This window comes from Melanotaenia boesemani, chromosome 10 (assembly GCF_017639745.1).
Source record: "Melanotaenia boesemani isolate fMelBoe1 chromosome 10, fMelBoe1.pri, whole genome shotgun sequence".
NCBI classification, from domain to species: domain Eukaryota; kingdom Metazoa; phylum Chordata; class Actinopteri; order Atheriniformes; family Melanotaeniidae; genus Melanotaenia; species Melanotaenia boesemani.
In genome coordinates this window covers 29,985,159-30,005,200 of record NC_055691.1, presented here as the reverse complement: position 1 = coordinate 30,005,200, position 20,042 = coordinate 29,985,159, and the positions used below count along the sequence as shown (strand labels likewise).

The 20,042-nt window shown below is 40.0% G+C and overlaps 1 protein-coding gene across 1 annotated transcript in view; it reads left to right on the top strand.

The window, feature by feature from the left end:
* Positions 1–14,474: 14,474 nt before the first annotated feature.
* The window catches only part of LOC121647827 (genetic suppressor element 1-like), a 34,206-nt gene continuing 28,638 nt past the window's right edge, over positions 14,475–20,042 (top strand). Inside the window, exon 1 of the mRNA XM_041997550.1 lies at positions 14,475–15,025. Within this exon, the coding sequence (XP_041853484.1) occupies positions 14,989–15,025 (37 nt within the window). The 5' untranslated portion in view covers positions 14,475–14,988. The remainder of the gene's footprint in view (positions 15,026–20,042) is intronic.

The window sequence follows — 20,042 nt, the reverse complement described above, 5'->3', positions numbered from 1 at the left end:
AAGTGGTGATTAGAGAAAAAGGCATGGAAAAAATAGAGGAGTAGATTATAGATCAGGGCTACTCAATTCTGTCCTACTACTACCACAGTTCTGCAGGTTTTCAATGTTTCTCTGCTCCAACACAACTAACTGAAATTAAATGGGTCTAACAGCCCATGACATTCTGCACAATGACTCATTTGTTTGAGTCAGGTATGTTGGAGCAGGAACACATTGAAAACCTGCAGGACTGTGACCCTCTTTGGACCGAATTGAGTGGTCCTGGACAGAAAGCTTTATTGTCATTGTCCAGACCAGGAAGTCCCAAACAGGTCTTAAGCTCCTTATTTCTTCTGCACTGGCTCTGAGATAAAAAAACAAACAAAAAAAAAAAAAACAAAAAAAAAAAAACAAGTGTAATTCTGCATCCAGGTTCATTGACAACTTCATTTGTGCAGAGAAATTAGCAAACAACAAATAATGCGGCATTGAAAGACATTTCCAGAACAAACAAATAGAATTCTCTGAAAACTACTAAACTGGAAATAAGTGATGAAATGAAATGTTAGATCTTCTGTGGAAAGCTGAGCAGTGCATACGCTAAAGAAGTGGAGGTTCCCAAACTCAACTACTGCCACGGTTTAAGGGTTTTCAGTTCTGTTAGTCTTAGTTTCTAGTCTTGTCATTTTGAGTTATGTCTTTCCTGTTTTATCTAGTTAAGTTTATTCTCTTGTATTCTGTTTGCTTTAGTTCCTGCTCCCTGCTTCTGGGTCAATTTGCCACACCTGCTTCTTGCTTATAATGAGTTCCCTCTGTATTTAAGCTCCCGGTGTTCCTTTGTCCTCTGCCAGTTCATTGTCTGTGTGCGTGTGTTAGTCATTAGTCTGGCCAAGTCAAGTCACTAGTTGTCATGCTAATTGTGTGATTCTGTTTCATCTTTGCTTAGGTGTTTGTTAATTAAATCATCTTTAAATCATTCCATCTTCCACCTGTGTCTCTGAGTCCTGCATTTTGGGTCTTCCCACCTCGTCTCTGTGAGGTGGTACGACGCAAAAGCCTTTCACAGACAGCGAATTCACAACAGAATACTTAATTTAAATATTAAAGCATCTATACTTGGATTTAAAAACAAAGCTGAAATAGTTCAGAAAATTAAAAATAAGTTTCTTGCAGTAAAGACTGTCACGGACAGGACCATTAAAATGACAACAAACGTCTCAGCTCAACATGCTGATCCAGCTCCAGCAGACTGAATCGCCTGTGATGTGTCGAGCCAGGCAGACAGTGCTGTCCTTTAGATATATGAACTCTCGTGGTGCACAGGTTATATGGTTGTCTTTTGTTGTGACACATGAAAAGCAATAAAATGTTAAGTTTTTTTTTTATTGTAAGTTACTTTGAAGGGTTAAATAGGCTTTGCAGGTCTAGGTTAATTTAATGGGACAGGTGGTAAAAATTGCTCTTTTTTTGTTTATGAAATAATTTAACATATCTCTCTCAGCAGTTGCAGAAAAAAGAATACAACTCAAATATATGCAATAAATATACAAATTAAGAAACAATAAAAAAATAGACAAAATACAATTAAAAGAAAAGCAGTGTAAATGTGTAACAATAAAAAATGACACTGTTAGAGAAGCTGTTTAATTGGAGGTGGTTGCACATGCTTACTGCCACCGGATAAAAGCTGTTACACAGTTTGTTAGTCTGCGCTATCAATATTCTGTATCTTCCTCCGGAGGGTAAAAGGGGGTAAACAGTTAGTGTTCAGGTGTGTTTGATCCTTGGAGATGCAGCTGACTTTCTTGTGAAGTTGGCCAGCATAGATTTCAGATAGGGGAGGTCATGTGGATCCGGTCACCTTCACTGCTGTCCTCACTACCTGCTGTGTGGTCTTCCTGTCCTCTGGTGTGCTGCTAGCAAATCACACAGTTCAGCAAGAGAACAGGAGACTCTTGATGGTCGCCTGGTAAAATCTGATCAGCAGATTTTGAGGCAGGTGGGCTTGCTTCAGCTTTCTGAGAAAGTATAGTCTCGGTTGAGCTTTTCCCAGCTGATGTGCAGTGTGTGCTGACCAGGTGAGATCAGCTGTGATGGAAAACCTGAAGCAGCCCACTCTTGCTTTTCCACAGATGTCCAGAGTTCTCAGTCTTTTTCTGTAGTCTATTATGATTTATTTGCTTTTTGATTAATTTAAATCCGTGTTGTTATGGGAATGCCACTGCACCAAATGTGAAATCACCTCCCTGCAGGCTGTCTCTTTGTTGTTGTGTATCAGACCTTAAACAGTTGTACTGTCAGCAGATTTTACTTTGGTGTTGCTGTTGTGGATGTGGGAGCAGTCATGTGAAGAGAGAGAGCTTCACATATGAGGCGCTGAAATGGGATATCCCAACCTGACCCTCTGTGGGCTGTTTCTGAGAAAGCCCAGTATCCATGTGCACAGAGTAATGCCCAAGTTGATCAGTTTGCAAGCTTGCTTGTGTGGGATTATTGTGTTGAAAACTAAAGTCAACAAACAGCATTCTTAGATATGTGTTGTTTTGGTCCAAATGTGTAAGTTTTTCTTGGGTACTGAGACGATGTTTGAAGTCTTAAAGCAAGTGGAGACAGCATGCTGCAGGAGCCAGAAGTTAAAAAAGCTGGTCCGCATATTTTTTGAGGATGGGTCCTTAGACTTTGTCTGGTTCCACTGCCTTTGTTGGAGCTGGATCTGGTGGTTCCCCCCTCTGGCTAAATATTGTTCTCTCAGTTTTTATGGGCAGACAGACTGCTGTTTTGTACATTTGCACATTTAAAGTGACATACTATCTATCTCTGCCTGAAAAAAAAATCCGGAAGAAGGTTGAGACTGTAAGGACAAGAGGACCAATAGCAGTAATGTGAATACAGTGATATGCACATACAACATTGTGCCCATTAAAATTACGTTTTGATTCACATTTAAAGGCTTGTTCAAACCAAACTCACTTTAATACTTCTACGAGAACACCAGCCCCTAAAATAAAGATGACCTTAATTTGAATCAACCTATAATACAACCAAGTTGTACTTTTTTTTCAAGTGTGATTAAGAACTCTTAAGAATGTGCTCTTTATATCTTTCTTTTTATATATTTATTTGCTGTTATACAGTTTTGTAGTCTTTTCTTGCCACAAACTTTTGTTTTTCCAGCATCAGCATTTTATCGTCTTTATATTGTTTTTATACAAATAATTAAAATGAATTAAAATAATAAAAAAATAATATAAAAATAAAAAGTTAAGATGTGGTTAATTTATCGTTAGAGAGTTTTTTTTTGTTTAATTTCCTATTGCATGTACGTATGTACGTATGTATGTATGTACGTATGTATGTATAGATAGATAGATAGATAGATAGATAGATAGATAGATAGATAGATAGATAGATAGATAGATAGATAGATAGATAGATAGATAGATAGATAGATAGATAGATAGATAGATAGATAGATAGATACTTTTATTTTCTGTTACAGCAGCCATCAGATTAAAATAAATAAAGAATAGATATTTAAGAAAAAAATTAAACATATAGAGAAATAGAAAATAAACTCTGGCCCTCCAGTTTACTGTGTAGTGCATGTGAGGAATTGTTCATGATGGAGACCAGTTTGTTCAGAGACCTCCTGTATCTGACTGTTGTGTCCAATAATCTTACCAGCCTTATGGATCAGTTTATTGATCCTGCTGGCATCCCTGGAGCTGATGCTGCTCCCCCAGCACGCCACAGCATACATGATGGCACCAGCTACCACAGACTGGAAGAACATCTCCAGCAGTTTGCTGCAGACATTAAAGGATCTGAACTTCCTCAGGCAAATCACGCAAATGTGTAGTTAAGGGTTTCAGGGAGATTATTCATGGGGCCCAGGGCTGCACTGTTGTTTTTGTATCCGAAGTTGGTTTTTATCCCCTGCTGCTTGTTTCTGAAGTCAGAATTGTTATGGTGCTTCCCTATGTGCTGTTTTTACTTGTTTCCTTCTTGATCCCTCTCCTCAGCCTCTTGAGGAGTCCAAGATTTTAAAACAAAGTCTTTATTGGGCCCTAAAACAGAATGTGATATGGGGGCCTTGACCACCACAGCATGACTAGTGCTTGATAATTTCATATACTGTAAGTTTAACACACTCATTTGTTTTCATCATCTACAGTCCTACCAGTGTCATTCTGGTTATGGTATTTTTTTTATCTTACTGGGGTAGCAAATTTGGAAAAATGGTCAAGTATTAATTTGTACATTTGGCATACTGAACTTGTATTTGAAAGTAACAGGAAAACATCAATAGACAAGACCCATTTAGAGTATACAAATAATTTAGATCAAGATAATCGAGTTTGCAAAAAACTACACGCATGCACCGTACAACGGAGGCAGCAGCCTGCAGCAGGAACTAAATAAACCAGAATTATTTGTGTGCCAACCATGAAATTTCCATTATAAAATTTTCGTGATAAAAATTTTATTCAAGTAAAAGTTTGCAATCATTATTACTGTTATATCTCCACGTTTTACGTATATTTGGGGAACCCCTGCTGGAGTGGGGTCCCCAAGCAGCAGCTAAGTTTACTTATGACTTTAACTAGCTCTGGTGACCATATTCTGTCTGGTTGTTTCAGCCTAAATGCTTAAAAATGTAATTTTGTGCAGGTGATGTTGGTTGCTTGGACACTTGTGTGAAGTTTTTTCTTTTAGAGGGTAAAATAGATGTTAGCAGCTTAAAGCAGTGACAACTGAATAATGATGGCACAGGAAGAACTTTTAATCCTCCCTCATTAATGTCAAAATGTGTGGTCCTTTCTGTTTTTACCACCTAATGAGCACTTTCTGCTGTTGGCAGTAGTTTATCAGTTCCTTCACAAAAAAATAATAAGAAGAGTTTGTGTTTTCTTGTCTACCATTTTTATGTATTATTATTTTTTGAATAATTTTTAAGATAAAATTATATTTTTGGAGATGCCAAACCCAAAGTGCCTGGTTGTTCATCTGAATAATAAAGTGGGCTGGTTACACAACACTACAACACTTTACAAGATGGGACCGAACAGATCATTCCTGCTGAGGAGACCGAGGTCTTTTGGAGGACAGGGGGTCACTCCTGAGGACCCTCTATGACTGCAGTAGCATCGGACATCCTGTATGGTGTGGTCTGTTAGAGCAACAGCATTACAGCGACTGACAGGAGGAGACGGATCCGTCTAATTAAGACGGCTAGCTCTGTTCTGGGGTACCATCTCAACCCAGTTGAGATAGTAGGAGGGAGGAGGATGGAGGCTAAACTGTCCTAGATGCTTGAGTCCGGGTCCCACTGGGCAGCTTGTTTAGTAACAGGCTGCTCCATCTGAATTGCATGAGAGAGAGGTTTCACAGGTCCTTCATACCTGCTGCTGTTGGATTAAACAATCTGTACTAGTCAAAGGTCCTGGAAACAAGCAGAGCTATTTGTAAATATTTCTCTCACTGTACAATCTTTTACTTGTTTTTTTTTATTTTGCACTATAAAAATACTGTTTTTCTTTTGCCCTTTTGTTTAATTATTAAATTATTTATGATTCCGCTGAATGCTGCTATCTCTTTGTTGCTGTAGTCTTGTGAGTATCCCCATGTGGAGCTAATAAAGGATTTTTTTCCAACTCATTTTAAACTGTTGCAAAGTCTTGCTGATAGTTTTATCAGTCAGCGACTAAAATGAAAGTGGTTTAATTTCCAGTTAGCTTGGTTAGTAAAATGTTTGCACTGCCCAAAACAAAGTAAAACGATCCTTTACAACAAGTTCATGTATGTGTTTGGTAAGTTCAGTTCACAGTATGCTTTGGATCATGTGTGCCAGTAGGACAAAAGGAATCATTAAGAGCTTTTTCATGTTGTGCACTGCTTCTTCATAATTTGCTGCTGTTGTACAAACAAACAAAAAAGTGGGGCCTGAAGACAAGCAGTGATCCATGTGCAAACACACTCTCAGCCATCATGTCTCCATTTCACTCCTTCAGTTTGTTGCTCAGTGTGAGATCTCGCACTTAAAACACCAAATCTTGTTTTAATGCTGCATAAATTGATGTGTTCTTGTAATTTTGTGTGTGTTTTACCAACGCTGCAGTGTTGTTGCTGTTGTTGTCTGCTTTGTAAGTGCTAAGCTCTTCCTCTCCCCTCCTCCTCTCTCTTCATTTGCTCCCCCCACCCCCAGATTGATGTGATTTAAGGCTGTGCTCTAAGACTGAGGACTGGGCTGTTATCTGTGTGTTATTGATGTGAGCTGTGAGTCTCACCGTCCACACTTCACAAGAAGATAGAAAGAGAGACTCAGCGATGGATGGCTGCAGAGGATGGATGGACTGATGGATGGAAGGAAAAGAAGCAGATACTGCCAGTAGACTGATGGCTTTTCCTTGTAATGTTGAGACTTAATACAGCATGGTGTTTTTCATGGATTAGTGTTATAAAAATGTGGTTGGTTTGGTTTTCTTGGCATTTCCTTAACCCTGCAGCTCTCTCTTTTCTCTCCTCTTTCCTTTGCATTCACCCTGCTCTGCCTATGCATTATGTAGATGTCAATAATTTAGCACAAGATTTAAAAATTCGGCACTTAACAACAGGTTACAATCTTTGTCATAAAAGCCATAAAATATGCATTTGTGAATAAAATATGATTCTGTCTCTTTCCAAGCAGCTGAAACCTGTCAAGACTGCCATTTGTTTTCTGACAGTATCGCAGTGAAGTGACAGTTCAAAAGCGGGGGTTTGTCTTTATCTTGGCAGGTTTTCAATCTTTGCTCTATTTCTGCACACTGCGGAGCATTATTTTGTATCCATTGTTTTTTAGACCGTCTTTCATCTCTAGGGCTTTGTTGTTTTCTCGCTCTCTCTGTCTCTCCCTTTTACATCGTGACTTCTCCTTCTTTTTTTCCTTCTCTTTAGCAGTTTCATCTTGTGTTGTACAGTAACAACCGCATCGCTGGTATTCAAGCACATAACACTTCCCACTCTAACTGGCCCTACAACCTTCAATCACCTGCCTCAAACAAACCACCTAGCTTGAAATGCACTGACACTTGCTTCTGCTTCCCCCTCTATACTCATCCTCCTCTTTCTCTTCCCCCCTTTTACCCCACAGGCTTGGAGATTGTTCCTTTGTTCTTGACATCTGTTTTGTTGGGTGATTAATTGAGATGAGCATGTGGGGTGAAGACCCATAGAGGGGAAGCTCAGACCCCCCAGGTAAAGTGTGTGTGTGGACTTGAGTATGAAGGTGTGTTGGTAGTGCAATTATCCTTGATGTGGTTAGTTAGTGTCGACTGCCAGGATTTCCCTCAAGAGCCAAGGAATATGAAACATTTGAGTGTCTGTTATCTTGTTGAAAATGTTTAAAGAGCTACAGAAAAAAAACTCTTCAGTCTTTCCTCAGTGTTTGAATTCAGCAACACAAGATGTTAAGTGACAGCTGACTGATAAGTGACAACACCCACTGCACACGCTGCTTCATGCCAGAAATCCCAGAAGGCAGAGCTGTGATTTGCAGAAAATCAGGATACAGTATAAATCCCATAATGTTTGAATCTTTCACATCTGTCTTCAATTTACAGTAAAAGAAAAAAATAAAATAAATAAATAACCCTCTTGGCTTCTGAAGTGCATGGAGCCTGGTTTTTGACATTAAGTGGTACTTTTTTGGTTTGTTAACGCTTTTAAAATCCTCTGATTTTATCAATCAGTTATTAATCCTGATTGCTTTTGCTTCTTATTTACAACACCAAATTTCCTCTCCAGTCTCCAACTTTGACAGCTGACAACAATGTTGTCTTTACATTTTAATAACATGATGAAAATGAAGCAATTTGGTTTAAAGACGAATAAAAAAGCTCAGAAAATAGCCAATAATTCAGAATGTTGTATCACAGAGAAAATAAGCTTGTTATGCTTCAAGATGCAACTCCATTTTACACCTTAAATTAGAGTAACACACCATTTATCTATTCACTTTTCAGCAGTTTCATTATTTATAGTTCATTTCCCTGTGACTTATGATTCATGATTTTCCATTCATATACTGCATGTGGCCACAAAGCATAAAATATTAACTTTACTGAACATAAATAATGCAGGATTTGCAATAAGAGCATGTTGATCCTTCTTGTAGACAGCATTACAAGTCTCTGGTTCTTTATACCTCGGCCCCTTTGGCAGATTATGACCAAATTTCACAAAGGAAATTTTTCAGGGTACAAGAGATCAGAGAGAGAAAGAGAGAGAAAGGCTCGTGAGTCACTTGGTGACTTCAGATATGATTTATGACCATTTGAGGTCAGAAAGCATCACAAGGAACAGACACAAATTTAGAGTTCAGAGAGCCAGGTCAGAGGTCAGAGGTCAGGGCAGGGCACTGTGCTGAGAGAAGTTCAGACTCTCCTGGGGAGCTGTGTGTGTGTTTCCTGAGGGAATGAAACTGACGTGACACAGGGGATGGTGGCACAGCAAGAAAAACAGGGGGGGGGGGGTCCAAACCCAGAGGGGCTGCAGGATGAGCGCGAGGAGATACGCACAGAGATAATCATGAGATGTCACCATCTGGGTTGGCAGAGCAGAGCAAAACAAAGGCATGAACTGCAACACATACACCTGCAACCACACACACACACACAAAATGTGGTGATTAAACACACGGGAAACACACACATACTGTATGCATATTAACACAAAACAGAAAGACAACCACAGACAGAATCAGAGGACCGAATGTCTCAGCAGCAGGCTAATTTCCCACTCAGTATGTGTGTTGCTGCGCTCGGCTCGGACCTGCTAACGGACAGATGGACAAGGGGGGAGAGAGAGAGAGAAGTACAGTGAAGTCCTGTGGCTCAGGCCCATTAACAGTCTTGATTTATGCTGCTCTGCATGCTGTGGTGGGACACCGTCAGTGGAGCTTGTGTGTGTGCTGATTCAGGGCTTCGGCAGGCCACACTCTGATGTCTATGTAAGCAAGCATGAATGGCATGTTTAGGATAGTTTCGTGGCCAGACAGGCACCAGACAGCCTGAGTCCCAGGGTTAGACTTGAGGGAATGAAATGAGGGGCTTGGGAAATGCTGCAACTCTTCCATTTAATTCTGTTTTCCACACAAAATGTGCAGTCACACTGTCATACGTGTATCAGCATGCATCACACAAATCAAACCAAAGAGCCAAACCTAATCAAGAGAGCAGTTTAAAGCTTATTAATGAACATTTGAGGCCACAGAGGAAAGAGGAAACAGTTACTATTTTCTTTATCATTTGTAAACTTTGGGTCTGGTTCAGTCTTTAGACTTAATTTAGAATGTTTTCAACTGAGTAAAATAATCTGGAAGTCCTAAATTAACCTTTAGGAAAGGGGAAAAAAGATATTGTCCTAGTCTACTATGCAGCCTAAACTTTTAAAATGAGGTTTGATCATTTTTGTAGAGTTATACTGATTGGGATTCATGTAAAAAGGAGAAGCAGATGTGTGAGCAGAGCATGACAACAACGTGTTTGGTAATATTTTAAATAATAAGAGTAATATTTTATATTGCATTGCTGTACTAAGATGATATACCAATGAATCAAGGGGATAAAATTGCATTTGAGAAATTATTATTATTGTTTTTGAGGTTCTCATGTTTTGAGATTTTTCCCATCATCTTTCCTTTAGCCCAAGACGTTTTCCTACAAATTCAAAGTCCAAGTGTATGGAAAAAACAGTAGAAGGTTGTTTTTTTTTTTTGTCTTTTGCTATTTGACTGTGATCACAGACTAATGGTCTTATGGATTCAGTTCCATTTACCAGGATCTCTTTTCCCAGCAGACTAAACTTGTTTTTACCTCCTTGAGGTCACAATGAACCCATCAGTGTCCAATTAAATCCCTGATGGTTTGGAAGACTGAGAGAAGCTGATTAAGAGAATGGGAGAAATGATGAGGAGGATTGTTTGAAAGAAACGGGTTTCACTATGCAATATGTGCATAATGACTTCCACTAACAATTATCTTTGATCCAACGCAAACCACCCTCTCCACCCACTATCTCCCGCTATCCAGCCCCACCACTTCATCCTCCACTCCACCCATTCTCGATTCACTGTCTTTTAATCTTTTCGTTCTTCTCTGCAAGAGCATGTCTTTAAATACTTTTTCTAAAAACTGCATGAATGACTTCAGGAATGACAAATATATTACAGTTCCTCTAACCATCGCTCGCTCATGAACACGCCAAGGTACTCCTCCCTCTATTGCTATGTGAGTAGATACAGAGTGACTGGGTAATGAGGCTCACTCTCTCAGGGTCAGTGACCTCACTGGCGCTTAGATAGGATGGGGGGAGTACAGAGAAAACAAGAGGGGAAAGGAAAGCAGGAATAATAGCAGGAAGAAGGAGTTTTCTCTTTTTTCATCATTTCTCTCCCTTTATTTGTCATCTTCTCTGTGCTCCTTGTCAGCAGTTAGAGTGCTGTGTGGTCACAGGGGAGAGAAGGGGGAAGTAGCAGAGAGAGAAAATGTTTAAGTGCTGATGGCAGCCCCTGGTTGCTGCTGGGACCGAGGTGTCAGCTCTTATTCTGCCACAGCATGCGTCTGACAGGCAAATGATAGAGAAAGAGCCAGAGAGGAAGAAAGAGAGGAGGAGGGAGGGGGGACTCCTTCATGTATGTGTGTCTGTCTGTTTTGAAACCAAAACAAGAGCTCTAATAAGGAGAAAGAGGGCTGTGAGATGGGTGAGGCTGGACCACATCTCTCCACATCCTTTTTATTTTCACTGCTTTCCTCCTTCATCGTTTGGTGATTGATTGAGTTATACCGCTCCCTTGGTGAAGGGCATTCCCTCATGTTTCCATGGCAATGAGGGTCAGAGGTGGACACTCGTTATTGGCTTTTGTCTGTAATCATCACAGATTGTGCTGTGTGTTTATTGCCTCCCGCCTCCTTCTTCTTTTCTCTTGACCTGCCAACCCTGCTCCGTGCAGCAGAGCGTGACCCCTAGGGGCCAAAGGTTCTCGACTGTCTCGACCCAGAAGTCACGAGTGTTTACACGAGTGTTGTGAATGTGTGGCAGTTTAAGGGGGATAATGCACAGGGGGAAAAACAGAAAAAAAGTGGTCTGATTAAAAGTCAATCGCAAGAAATGAACAAAAGAAAAAAAAAAAACTGCACAAAAAACAGATTTTTTTCTGACAACCATCCACTACTATCACACTTACAACCTTTCATCCTTTTCTTCTACTGTATCAGATTAATGTCAAATATCAGGAGCAAAGCAGGTTATATTGATCACTTACAAAATTACGCATCCCTCCTGAACAAAATATCCACACACAAAAAGATCCTGTTTTGCGTAAGACAACAACACATCGTTCAAAACCAACCTTACTAGTATGTTCAGGGCCTCACTGTACATGCGTGAGATCCGTCCACATGCTTAAGAATTCGTCAGGCCTCCGCCTGAGGACATTTGTATCCTTACAGTTGGCTCAGTTTTCTAAACTAATTTTTAGAGTGAATCAAACTAATGCTTGGAGGAGACTGCACTGACCATGATTAGACTATTTTAAGTTTGATCACACCCACATGGAAGTCCACTTTGACTTTGATTGACAGTTATTATAGCAAGAAGGTTGAAGTTGGGATATTGTTGCAGTACCTTTGGAAAATATAGCAGCATTTTTAACTCACAGGGTAAATGTAGTACTACTCAGAGAATGTATAGATAATCTTTGTGAAAATACCATCTCTGAATACACTGCAGTCCCAAAATACAGTGTCTCCTTGGTAACAGCTTCATAACTATCAGAATGGGCTAGCTAGCTGTGGAAAACTGTGAAGCTAAGCGAAGTTTCTGTACATCATGCCTAAAAAATTTAAAAAATGATCGAAAAGTGTCCAATTGTGTCTTGTCCTGCTATTTTTCCTTATCTTTTGTTTGTTTTAAATTTATCTGAAATTCTTTATGGTGTTTTTGTTATATTTTCAGATTCTAATGGACACACCACATTCCCACATTAATCAAACCCTTTTCATCATGCAGAATATCACTAACTGCTGTAAATTATGCCACCCACCTCTGGTAATAGGTGGTTAAGATTTGCTCAGCCTTGCAGCAGTAAAATACAGCAGATGCTTTAATTCAGCAGTGACATTTATGCAAAATTTTATATGCAGCTGAAATAACTGACAAAAACCATTTGACTGTACTATGATAATAGAGTGCTTTTGACACTTAAACAGCTAATTTAGCTGTTTATACTGTACTTGCATGTTTCATTAACTAAGCTTTTGAATGCAACACCATTACATGTGTTTGCTATCACTATATGTATAAATATTAGACTTTTAGTGTGTTTTTACCAGTGATCATCTAATGAAAGTCATATTTTGTGCTTTTAGATTTCTTTTAGATTTACTTAAAGACCTCAGTGAAGTCCTTTTCCTTTACATGGTAGTTTGATAGGTTTCTGTGAAGACTCTTTATACATGTGCATGTGTAAATTGAGTAAGTCCTGTCAATCACATCCTGTTTCTATATGGGGATAATTCTGCTTAAAACGGACCAATCAGGAGTTGTCCATTGCAGTTCTTGGTCTCATCCTCTAAGTGTCAAAAGTCAGGTTGATTTATTCAATCAAGCAAGATTCAACTTGAGAAAAATTTACCTGAGAGGACGCAAATGTCCTCAAGAGGAGGCCTGGCAAATACCCCTGTGTGTATCAAGGTCTATTGCGCTCAGAGACCTCCTCTCCTGTGTTGAAAGCAGTATTTCTGTCACCCGTGTGGACGTTTTGTGCAATAGGGATGCTTATTTCTGAACCTTTGAATTATAAATTAATCTGTGGCAATAATATAAACTGCAAGTGAGTGTGTCTTATTGTACAGTTGAGAATTGACACAAATATAACCCCCATTACTTCCTCCTTCCTCCCATCACCACCTCTCCATCCTCTTTACTGTTTCTTAAGTATTCTTTATCTCTTCTTTCCAGTCTGTCCCCTCTGTCAGTTTGCGGTTGGCTGATGTTTCACAACTGTTCTTGCAGCTGTGCATCACTCTGTGTGTGTGTCTGAACATGGGTGAGGGCTTGCATCTCCAATGCATATCCTTGTGTATGTATTTGTGAATGTTTCTATGTGCGCGCTGCATACAGTGCGTCCTAAAGCAGTCTCTTTTTATTGATTCAGCAATGACAGACGGGGTTACAGATAGCTCTTTGAGACCCTCAAGATCAATCTTATCACAAGCAGACTTCCTCTTCACAACTCATAGGAAAGAGGCGGGCAGGTAAAGAAAAAAACAAGATAAGAAAGAAACAGAAACTGGGGAGAAATGGGAGGGGCAAAATAACTGAGATGGGCAAATAAAGTGTTAAATTTACACATTCACGCCTGTGTGGAAAATGTGTGTGTACATGCGCTGAAGCAGACAGTGTGTGACTACATGGTTGCGTGTACCATATGTGTGAGAGAGGAAGTGACAGAGAAAAATGAAGGCTACTCTTTGGAGATGGAGACAGTGATAGAGCGGCCAGGTTCCCCCAGGCTGTCATAGACACACAGACGGAAGCCACAAGCAGCAAAATGACTCTCCAAAGCTGACATTAAACCATCTCTGAGCAGAACACCACAGAACCACCACATGCAACTGCTCCTAATCATCGCTTTGTGATGCATCTTGGTATGATGCCATGTGTGAGATAAAACTGGGTCTCTGTGACACTAGATGGAAAGATGGGCTAACAGGATGTGTCAGACTTATGAGGCCTGTCTAATCAATGAGAGCATGTGACTGGCTTGGGGGCTGAATATAAGTGTATGTGTGTGAATGAGACAATTATGCTGGTCACATCATAGTATCCGCCGGTGTGTCTGTGATCCAAAACAGCAGACTGTTGATTTCAAGACTAGAGGCTGAAAAAGAGGGGAAAGGAGGAAAAAAGAGGAGATCTGAATGAAGCAGATGCTTAAGGGCAGGTTTTAACCCCCACCCTCCACACACGCACACACTTTTCCTTCCCTTCACTCTCCCTCCTCTTCTCTCTCCCATGATGAATCAGCTGTCACTCAGGCACCAGTCCAATCTACTGATAATGAGAACTGCATCAACACCCTCTCGCCTCTTTTCCTCCCTCTTTCTTTTTCTCTCGGTCTCTTTTTTACTCACACCAGCTAAATCATCCTTCCTCTTCACATTGCACAAATTCACAAACACACACAGTCATGTGTGCATGCTGCACTAACATAGTCATTCATTGCTCCCTCACTCGTCTGTCTTCTGATTCTCCTCCCCTCCTTTTTCCCTTCTCCCTCTTTTCTCTCCCTCCTCTTTCTCCTCCTCCTCTTCTGCCTCTTCTCTGCTCTCTGAGCTGAGCAGTCAGTGGTGGGACTGAGGCAAAGAAAGGAGGATAAAGCAAGAATAGAGAGAAAAGAGAACAGAGGCACAGAAAAACAGATCATTATACAGCAAACGAGCAAGAGGCCGCTGAATGAATAACAAGGAAGGGATTACAAAGCACAGGACTAAAAAAAGGAGAGGACGCTGACTGAAGACTCTTTCTCTCACTCCCTCCCCCTTCTCTACCCTCCCTATCATCCTCCCAACTCTCAGAGGCTCTCCCTCACAGACGATCTCCTCAGTGAAAGCTGGCATGAGCATACTGTCACCCATCCTCAGCTTGTGGAGTATTTTTCCTCCTCACTGTTTCTCTTTCTGCCTCCTTTATTCTTCCTTTTCCTCTGTTTTCTCTGGTTTCTGCTCGGGTTCAGTCAGGAGGTGAAAAGGAGGGGAGAAAGAGGCTGACCTCCCTCCTGCTCCCTTCTCACACCCCCGCAGGGCCTTAAGAGAGCAGGCAGGAGAGCAAGAAGCTGTCTGATGACTTACACCCACAACAAGCTCCTTAACCCAGCCGACCAAAGCGCCATCCCCCTGCCCGCCCCCTTCCTACCTCCCTTAACCCAGACTCTTGCTCTCTGAGTCAGTTCAAAAGGGATCCAGAAGCATGTTTGGATTAAAGACTCCACACTTCTACCTCCCAGGTAAGACCATTTTTATTCATAAATAAATGTTTCTGCAATTGGCCCTGTTGGTATTTTAAGAGGTATTTCTTCCTGTAACACTGTCAAACTCAAGGCTGCATGGCTGCAAACACTGCATCTCCCTTTTTATGAATCACTTTTTCAAAACATAATTAATGACTTAAGTTATGTTACCTTGTATTTCTGCAGTTGTCACGTTTCATGCTTTTGGTCATTTTAAGAAGAAAAAAGTACAAAGTGTTATATTTTCCCCTTTTATGTGTTTTCCTAATTAAAATAACATTATCTTATTATGCTGACATTAAGATATTTTTCACTTTGAGACTATGCACATTCTTTTTTTGTAATAAACCATCTCTTTTCTACCATCTAATGAAATGATTGCATGGGTGTAATTTGTGCTGAAAAGAGTTCAGGTTTATGTTTTTGTTGAGTCTTTGCTTTCACACAGTCTGAATGTTTATTTTCTGGAGACTTTCTAGCAACTACTTGATGTGTAAGCGAATGCACCCAGTGTCAGTGTGGAAGCAGGTGTGAGGTTACCTCAAAAAGATGCTTAAATGTGCCTGAGAGCTGGATGACGGAATGACACGGCAAAGATAAGGGAGGAGGAAGAGGAGGAGGGTAAGGTCAGTGTAAAGACAGCAAGAATGAGAGGAATAAAACGACAAGCTGAAGGGGGAAAGTAAAGGTGTGTAAACTGGGATTTTGTTCATTTAAAAGGAATGTTCCTGAATGATAACATGAGAAACAGAAGACTGTCTGCACGAAGTCAGATGTGTTCGTCCCTGAACCGGAACCCTGATCTCTGACCTCTTGTTGTCTGGACCAGACTGTGGTCAATGATTAAAAACCCCGCTGTGGCTAAAGGGCGGGGGCAGTACAAGAGAGATGCAAGGAGAGGGGGCCCTGACGGAGGGGAATTAGAGGGCGGAGGGCAGATTAAACAATGTTCTTTGCCTTGTGAATCTTTCATGCTGCTTTTTGAATTATACATAATCTTTCATAAATGATTGAATCAGTGATTATGTGTTTTATGTGTTGCTTTGTCATTGTTTGTATATTTCTGTGTGTTTGTATCTGCGTGTGCATGTCGGCCAGAGAGGGAAAAGAAGAAAATCTCTCCAGGAAGCAACAGCCCCCCCCCTCCCATCCTCCCCCCCCCCCCCCCCCCCCCCCCCGCCTCCCTCCCCCCACTGTGGCTTTCATCCTCCTATTTCTGTTTCCAGGTCTCACTTAGTGTCTGTGTTGTGTGTGGAGCTTGTGCATGTGTGTAAATGGGTTTTTGTTGTAGATGGCACCTTTTTGTGTGGCTGTGTGCACCTGTTTATGCTGTGTGTTTTAGGAGGTGTGTGTGTGTTCAGTGTGAAGGTGTGTGCGCTCATCTCTCATACATTTGAAGATGCCCCAGCCCCCCTCCTGGTCCTAACTGCCGTTGCTGTGGAGACTGTGTCAGCCACACACTCTCTCCTCAATGATCATTTGACAATGTAGAGGGTTAGTGGTAAAGGATGTGTGCATGTGTGTGTGTGTGTGTGTGAGAGAGAGAGTGAGAGAGAGAGAGAGAGAGAGAGAGAGAGAGAGAGAGAGAGAGAGAGTGAGAAAGAGAGAGAGTGCATGCAGAGTGTTACGATCACTCTGTGATTAGTCAAGGTGGAAGAAGTGGAGCAAACTGAGGATGAGTGAGGAACTGAGATTAAAGTGAACAATAAAAAATCAAGCTAATGATACATAATGTCTGCATGACAGTCTTGAGGATGTGTGCACATGTGCGTGCTTGTGAGCTACACCCAGGCATTGTTACCCACAGTACACCATGACCTTAACATGATGGTATCACACGGAAGAGAGTGGCATTTTGCTATCTCCCACTCTGTGGACCCCCTGCTGATATGCACCACACATTACAGCAGTTTCCTGTTTTTTTTGTTTGTTTTTTTTTCTTAAGGACCGGTCACATGACCACTACAGTCTTTTATATATAAACTGAATTTCCTATATTCAGAATGTATTCCCAGATGAGGAAAGATCAAAGTTACTGAGTGATTAAATAAATGGAATCACATTTTCATCGATTGATTGATTGATATGTGTTTTGAAGTATTTAAAGCAGCAGATTCATACATATCTGTGATGAGAGCAAGTATTTATAGTAGCAGGCTGATGTTCACAGTCCTCAGTATGTTGAGGTACTAAGATTAGCTGCAATGAATTAATGTATTCCCAAATATTTGCCTTTTAAATAACAGAGGTATGTGAAACATAGAAATTACATACATAAAACTTATTTAAAAACTACACTACAGAGTCAACAGGCTGCTGATGTGTTCCTGGTTAATCTTTTGTGCACTCCATTACCTGGCCTAATTTTTGGCAGGTGCAGTTCATTCTAGGCTGGTTCAGGAGGGAGGCTGGTCAGGAGGTCTCAGTCCATTAAAAAGGTAAAACATGACAATGAAACACAAAAAGCAGTACATAAAAACATGCAATACATAAAATTTAAACAGTAAAACTTTCAACCTTGTGATGTTATTATATTTGTATGTGTGTGTGTGTGTGTGTGTTCTTTTAAAGACTGAAACCTATCTGAAGAACTATTTTTTTTCACAGGTTCTCGTGCAAAACACACATAAAAACAAAGAACAACATAAAAAACAAATGATTTATTCAGTTATTTTTATAATTAAAAATTATGCTGTAAGATGCACGATTAGGTTATTTTGTGTTTTTATTAAATTTTTATTTCATATTGTTCTTAGCTTGATTCTTAATGCCAGTAACTACAACAAGGTCGTGGAGCGAATGGTAAAAACCTCTGAGAAGGATAGCACAGCGACACTTCTTTCTCTGCTGGATGAAAACAAACAAACAAATAAATAAATCCTGGATTTGCATCCAAATCAGGTTCTGTGCAAGAAATTAGTTAACAGAATTTGTCCATTTTCATGACTCTAAACCAACAAACAAAATAACCAAACCAAAAGCATAAAACTGCAATACATTTTAAATAAAGAGGCTGAGATAAAACAGAAATCTCTGGACTGGAGATAAACTGCACATTTTTCATTAAATCTTTTTTAATTTTAAATTTCTTCTCTGCTTTGTGTTCACAAGTCATTGTTTTGCAGCACCAAGCCAAGTCTCTCCTAAACTAAACTAAACTAAACTAAACTAAACTAAACTAAACTAAACTAAACTAAACTAAACTAAACTAAACTAAACTAAACTAAAGTCACATGCCACTTTTAGCTGTAATGCCTGCCGTGTGGTCGGCTTACAGCACTGCCCTGTAATATCTAAGGAATTTTAGACATACTTAGCTTTTGTCTAACAGTATTTTCTAACAACACTGATCATTAGCTTAAACTGCTAAATGAAGTACAATCAATCAATCAATCAAACAAACAACACTCAGGGCTGCTCTGTTCCTCCTCTGCTGTCCAGCTTCTTTGCTTTACTGAATTCAGAAAATTTTTAGATAAACATGGAAATGTATTCAGATCAGTAAATACGCTCCTAAAATAAAATATAACTTATGTTAATAATTTTAACGTCAAACAAAATCCACCTGGACCCACTGAGTTGTAAAAGAACTTTCTCCAAAACATTGGAGTGGCCAAAATATTAAAAAGCTTGAAACGACTTTAAATGAGATTAATAAAAAAAAGAGTGAATTTTAACCTTTTTAAAAGTAAAAAACAATCAGGTTACTCATGATGAAACCCAGCCCTAATGCTTGCATGCGGAATGGACACATGCTCCATAGGAATCTTGCTTTTCCACTGCTGTATGCATTTGTTAGTGTGTACACACACACATTATTGACGTTAGCTGATAGTGTGAGAAATCCATGGCTGATGTGCATATTAGCCTGCCATTTTTTATTGGCTGTTGTGGTATTTTTGGGGGCAGGGCAGCTTTGTTCCACTTGACCTCAGTATTGATCTCTATGATACATGTTAGAAGTACAAGGACACTGGCTTGTGATTTATGGCATATGTCACATGAACACACACAAAAGTGCAGCACACATGCTCCTTACTTGGCCTCATGCTCTTGCACTTTGAACATAACTTTTGGTCACTCTAGATAGTTTTCCTGTATAGCACATGAACAGCAAATACTGATTTAACTGATTGCAGCAGCAAATGATTTTAAGGCCACGGCCACATTTCCAGACTGAATAAATGCAATTTCTTTCTCTGTAAGGTGACTCCAAATTCAAATCCATTTCATGTGACTGACATTTGAACCTAGATTAGATATATATACAATATGTATCTATGGAATATGACTAGCATGCATATATCAGATATGAAGCAGCTTTTAACATATTAGCAATGCATTTGTGGAGTTGTCTTCATATGCCTGATACCATGCATTACCGGTGCTAGCTAGTACAGCTGGATGGGCAGACCTGATGCTGACAGTTGTGGTAACAAGATTAAACACACTATAAGTCAGTTGGGTGGTGTCACACTGCAGCTTCAAACAGATAACTGTTCTTGATTTTCCACAAGTTGTGCCAGCAACTTCATTCCATTCAATGTAAACGAGAAGTGAAACTGCTGATAGCTGGAACGTATACATGTAAATCTGGGCTGAAACAGCAAACCTATACCAAAAGGTGGCCAAAATCTTTTCCATTTTGGATGGCCAAATATTGACTCTCTTCTAGTGATGGGTTACTTTTGGTCTTACTAATATGACATTTTCTGTTAATAGAAACGATGTGCAAAAAGGTATTTAATGCACGTGCATATAAGTAGTTGTGCTTACATGAAAATTAGATGAGACTTCTGATCTGTATTGAATCTAAATTAATTAGAATGGAAAAAGAACAACATTGAAATGTGAGTGTAGCCAAACAGACTCACAAAATGTGTGTGAACATGACAGTAGCATGACAGATTCTCCTTTCCGGAAACCGTGGGTTTGATTGACTGGCCAATGTGCAATACACCTAACTGAGCGTGAGAAGGGAAAGATTTTATCAACATTAGCATAGCTACATAGT